The 5,866-nt window shown below is 45.1% G+C and overlaps 1 protein-coding gene across 1 annotated transcript; it reads right to left on the bottom strand.

Moving 5' to 3' along the window:
• Window positions 1-240: 240 nt before the first annotated feature.
• junbb (JunB proto-oncogene, AP-1 transcription factor subunit b) lies at window positions 241-2,066 on the bottom strand. Its single transcript, XM_042394178.1, has one exon. The coding sequence runs from the start codon at window positions 1,710-1,712 to the stop codon at window positions 732-734; it is 981 nt and encodes a 326-aa protein (XP_042250112.1). The 5' UTR covers window positions 1,713-2,066; the 3' UTR covers window positions 241-731.
• Between the last annotated feature and the right edge of the window lie 3,800 nt (window positions 2,067-5,866).

Genomic DNA, 5,866 nt, shown 5'->3' with positions numbered 1-5,866 from the left:
AGGCCTACATACGCAGGCCACGCTCTGTGCGTAAAAACAGTGAAACCAGAATATGCTTGCCTTGCAGGGTTCATCACTGGTTCAAATATAACTGTTATGATTACAATAAGGTAGGAAAGAAACCTTGCTTGTGCTACTCCCCACTCTTTCCTACTGTTTCTATGTGTTTTATGTTTTCGATTGTGAGTCTTGTGAAATATATGACAATTTTAAACAAACACTCGAGATCACCATGTCAACTTCATTTTTTAAGACACTTTACTTAAATACACATCACAAATAAAAAAAGACATTGTAAACATTGGACATCATTAGTTTGTCTGGATCAACCAGACAAACAAAATAATTTACACAATGAATAAATGCAGCATTGCATGACAATATAATTGCTTGCAAAAGTACAAAGAAATACAATAATCGTTCCCATTTTCTACCATTAGTAAACCAGACTTGTGGGCCTGTGCCCGCTGTGTTTCTCAGTGTCTGCTCAGTCTGGATGCTGCCCTGGTTTATAGGGTTGAATGGTCCTTTGAGCGGTGTCCAGCATCCGGAAGTACCATTTCAATCAGTCTTTTCACCCTAAATAGCCTAAAGAGTTGTCTACACATAGCCCTCGGCCCTGTGCTGCTGTCAGTGTTGTCAACACATCAGCCGGTATTCCAGTGCTGCGCATGCAGAACATGGCTCCAGTGTTATTACCTACTTTTCAGTCAATTAGTAGTCTCTCTTGTTTAAAATGCTTCCATCTTGCTTGTAAGCATCAGCTGACAGCCGCTGCTCACATGTGTCAGGACTTTCTGTTTGAGCTGGGCCACTTGATCCCGGAGCACCGATGCTGTGTTGGAGAGCCCCGCGTTGTCGCTCTTCAAGACTTTCACCTTCTCCTCCAGCCGCGCGATGCGCTCCAGTTTGCGCTTCCGGCATTTGGTCGCCGCTAGCCGGTTTCTCAGCCTCTTGCGCTCCGCCTTGATCCTCTCCTGGGACTCCAAGTCGATCGGGGACATTGGAGGCGAGCCCTCGCTGCTGAGGAGATCAGGCACGGTCTGAGGTTCCTCCTTCAGAGCGACAAGCCGCTGCGGATGGAGTCCGGAGCCGGGGTGCTGGAAAGGGTGAGTGCCGTGCGTCGAGTTCTGCGGGTGGCTCTGCTGGTGTGGCGGCAGGTAGCTGATAGTGGCTGTCGGGTAGCTGGAAGCGGAAGAGAGGTTTGTGTTCGGGCAGTAGGCGTTCAGTGTCGTGTAGATAGGAGGTTCAGGCTGCAAGGCGGAGCCGAAGACACTAGAGGCCGCCGGCGAACACGTCGTAACTCCACCGGCTCCGATGGACACGTTAGGAGGGGGCATCTGGTTCATCTTATGCAGCTCGTCCAGGGCTTTCACAAACCCCTCAGCGAACCCCTCCTGCTCATCGGTGATGCCCCGGTTGTAGAAGTACTGGCCCGGGGTGGGAGTGGTGATGACACCGTTACTGTTTTGGATGATGAGCCTCTCAAGCTCTGGAGATGCGAGCTTCAGGGACCCCACGTCTTGCTGCGCCCCGTGGTATGGGTCTGTCTCGGCTCTCAGCTGGGATTTCGGGTGGCGATAGGGCTCTGTCAAGTTCAAATTCATATTCTGCTTTAGCAGTTTGTAGTCGTGCATTGCTGCATCTGAGTGGCCGTAAGCCGACAGAAAAGAGTCGTCATGATAAAAAGGCTGTTCCATCTTTGTAGACATAAAGTCGTAGGAAAAGTAAGCTTACCAGCTGCTTATAGAAACACAGTCTCTGGATAATCAACAAATGTCAGTGTCAGCAGAGCGCATACATCAATTCAGGCACCCGCCGGCTCTCTCAACAGTGTCCCAAGATCAAAACTGAATAAAAATCACTCCAAAAAAATCAAGAGTGAAAGTCCAAGGTCCAACAAAAGCTGTGTTTAGCTCAATGTCAGCAGGTAAGAGTCTTGTCCAGTGTCCGATTGCTATTTGCTTCTCAATCCTGTGAAGGAAAAGTCATAAGTCGCAATTCCTGTAAGATGATGTGTTTGTCTTGGTGCTTGTTGAGGTGTGTTCAGGCGGGTCAATACGTGCCGTTTTATATAGGCATAGACACACGCTTGCTGAAGAGCAGCGTTGTGATTGGCCAGGCAACTCCGTCTCCACGCCCCGTCAGCGCCACGTCAAGTGACGCTAATGCCGGGAAGAGGCGACTGTAAACAAGCCTGTAGGCAAGAGAGCACCGAGGAGGGATCGCAGCAGAGACCGATGTCAGAAATAGAAAAGCCCACTTTATTTCTGCTGCCGTTTGCGCGTTTGTAGGTTGAATAATGTGATTGTTGGATAAGCGAGGAGGCGAGATTACTATGTTAGGTTAGATTAGTGCTCTTAATTCATTCATGTGTTGTAACATTGTAACAAATGCGCCTCTGGATTTAAAGCAGTTTAATTGAATAGCCCAGAACCAGGGTTACATCAGATAGGATATGGATCTATTCATCTTCAGCCTGATATTAGGTTGATTAGATATGAATTAGACCTATAAACAAAATGCTGATCTGTTGTGGTGTTTATTGTGATCCATCCTGTAAAGGAAGTCCTAAGGCCTTATATGGGCATGATGACGTACCAGTTCCTTTCCGGGACAACCGGGAAGCCACGCCCACCTGGGCCTCATTCCAGCAGCATTCCTGCTCCTGTATAAACCCCGTCCATGTGCTAGTGAGTTGGGCACTTTCTGTCTGGGCAGGGAGATATGAGCCTAGACATCTCAGACACATCTGTGTTTACTGATCGGAATGGACCCGTGTTAGCTGGTATCCTTTACATTATCTTTTTGTCATTGCCAAATGACAAAATCTGTATCATCATAGGTATTGGCATTAAAATATGATTAAATTAAGCATAGCGCTGGTGTTTATTGAGTCCCCAAAACACACTTTTGTGACACACACCACTGAAGCAGTCACAGAACACAGTATCCTGACAGGTTTGTGAGGTACTGCTGATGTAGGGCATGTTGCCTAAAGTAGAACTGCATGCTTTGATTATAAGTGGCAGACTGTGTCCAACATGGACCAACAACAACAAGCCCTGTCAATTATCTCAAGCAGGAAACTTGGTGATCAGTAATTTATCCTTTTGATCTCTATGGCCTGTTTCACAAAAATTACATTTGGTTTTGCTCAGCAGGTAGAAGAATTGTGGTTAGCTTTCTATGAGCACAGTGCGCAGAGAAAGGAAATGGGATTTCTCAACTGTGCACCTGTTTTAGTTGTTGAGAAGGGAACCTTTGTCTCCTGTTTGTAATTCTTCCAGCGCCCACACAAACACAGACAGACAAAATGCCTCCACAGATGTATCCCATATCCCTGCGCAGACAAAACAAGTCAGGTAGGATGCTTCGCTTCGGCAGGCGCTAAATCCCCTGGCTGAACCTGAGGGATGAATCTCTGATCTTGTTCAACACTCAGTTATTCCAGGAAACACATCCATAACAAATCACTTGTCTACAGATGTCCAGTGGAGACAAAGCCAGGATAGATTGCATATTATTACTGAACAATAAAATACAGAAATTCACCTGCAAACGCTGTCAGATCATCTGCACTATACCCAACATGTTCCAGATATGCTGTTATGAATGGCTTGTTATTTAACACCATTAATTATAAAAAAAATAACATACAGTAAATATGAAACACAACAAACTGCCAAATTAATCAAGCATATTGTCATATTTGAATATTCTAAAACAAATGCGGTCCCCCCTTTGTTTATGTAACCTTTGTCACTCTAATCCATAAAATGTTGGTGTGTATGCTACCTGTGCAGGAGAAGGGGGCTGGATCGAGCTTTCAACAGGTTTTCCCTTTGGCAGTGAACAGTCACAACTACCCTGTAACAACACGTACATGTTGTAAAATGCACACAGAGATATTTGCTCAGACAGACCCTGTTATCATGTTTAGGCCTAAAGGGAACAGGACGTAGGTTACTCAACATGCTTTAAAACTGTCACAGATAGGAGAATACAACATGCTGACGAGACACGGAAAGTTGGCTGAAATCTAACATCATTACCTTTAGGGTCTCCATTCCTGATAATAATTATCTCATCTCAGGTAATTCTCTGGTATTCAGAACGACTATTTTAATTCTATGCCTTTTTGTCAGTATCCATGGGAATATGGATAAACAGAGGAAAACAACAGTTCCTGGCAGTGTTATGCCTCCACTTTGCCACCTCCCTTATAAATTCTATTCTCTGTGCAGCTGCCTGTTTCTGCTGTTGCCCTGCTCTGCTTTGCTCTGCTTCTCATGGGTTTAGGTTTTATTCAGCGTTGCGGTAGAGGTTGACCACAGTCTCAGTGACATTCTGGCAGAGCACAACAGGGTCCAGAGTGGTGAGTGTTTACGGGAACACTCGTGAGGTGGCACCGTGCCATTCTGCCAAATGTTAGTCAAAACACTCTTGTTACCCAACCGGTAGAAGAGACAAATGTGTGAACATTGAGGCAGATGTACAGTGTGATAAAGATTAATGTGTGATATTGTTTTTATCTAGAACAATCTTTATTAATCAACCCATCGGCTATAGACAGTGGTGTTGCAAATTCAGCTCTTAACAATGACATGTGGTGATTAGTTGAACACTTTGGTTATCAGGTTTTAGCTTTTGCAAAAGCAGAAAAAAAATGTGGCTGACATCTTAGTCACATCTTGATTAGTCACATCTCTGTTTAGTCTGTTTAGATTTAGAGTTCAGTATACTCAAGTACAGAAATTCCTCCCTCAAAGTTCTGCTTTCTTTCTGCAGAAGCAGTATTCTGCCAGGATTTTGTGTCGATGTTTTTTTAATGCATATTTTTTTGGGCACACTTTCAAAAAGGTCCGGGGCAGGACAAGCTGCTTGGCAACAGACTCCGTTTTTAACAGTCGGGATCACATGGATGAGTGCCAAGAACCAACAGCGTGTTACCTGCTCTAGTTTCTGGTTAAGTTTGGGAAAGGCAAGGCCTGAGGGTGGAAGGAAGCTGTTTACCGTAAGATTAACCAGTGTGTGTGTGTGTGTGTGTGTGTGTGTGTGTGTGTGTGTGAACAAGCACGTATATCACTTAGGGTGGAGTACTCATGGGTGTAGATTTTTTTTTTTTTTTTGACCACAATATGAGTGAACATTTGCATGAAGGGAGGAGATAAACATTTTCAGAGGAAATGTTTAACCATTGTCTCCCACGTCTCTGTTTAGTTATCTTTAAAGTGACTTTTATCTGACCTCCATAATATATCATGTGGGTGAGTGTTTTGTGGCTTTACTCTCAAAACAAGAAGAAAATAGTTTATCATGTGTGTGAGAGAGATTAAGTAGTATATTTTATACAACTTTATGGCACAACCAAAAGGATTGAATCTTGCTTTTCCCTCCTCACTCTCACAATATCACAAATTCCTACGCAGAGGAAAATCCCCTTAATTTTTTCACCCTATAGATTCAGTCTTTTAACAAAGCAGGCTTTCACAATAAGGTGCTTATGGTGGGGATTGAGCTCTCCTCACCTCCTCCTCTCAAACCGTCCCATTGTGCCTCGCCACCTCTGCACAACTCTCCTTTTGTCAGAGCTGGGCAGCAGCCCACTTGTCATCTGCTTCTTCACAACGCAGGGCCCTTTCGGTTGGTGAGACGGCTCCATCTCTGTGACTCAGAGCAGCTAGGGCAGCCGGGGCCAATCAGAGGTCAAAGCCCCGAGCTCACTCCTCACTTCAGAGTCTTTCCCCTGACCTTCACAACTCCTCCAAACGCCCACTCAGCAGAAAAGAGTAAGGGTTAGAACAGGGAGAGAGCGGGTGGGCAACGGGGCAGAGAAAAACAGGCTCAGTCAGATGAGGTTTGT

This window comes from Thunnus maccoyii, chromosome 18, assembly GCF_910596095.1.
Source record: "Thunnus maccoyii chromosome 18, fThuMac1.1, whole genome shotgun sequence".
NCBI lineage: Eukaryota > Metazoa > Chordata > Actinopteri > Scombriformes > Scombridae > Thunnus > Thunnus maccoyii.
The sequence above is the reverse complement of the archived record's forward strand: the minus strand, read 5'-3'. Positions and strand labels throughout refer to the sequence as shown.

What these genes read in the sequence shown, in the direction of transcription:
- junbb (XM_042394178.1), bottom strand. Translation starts at nt 1,712, where the DNA reads ATGTCTACAAAGATGGAACAGCCTTTTTATCATGACGACTCTTTTCTG.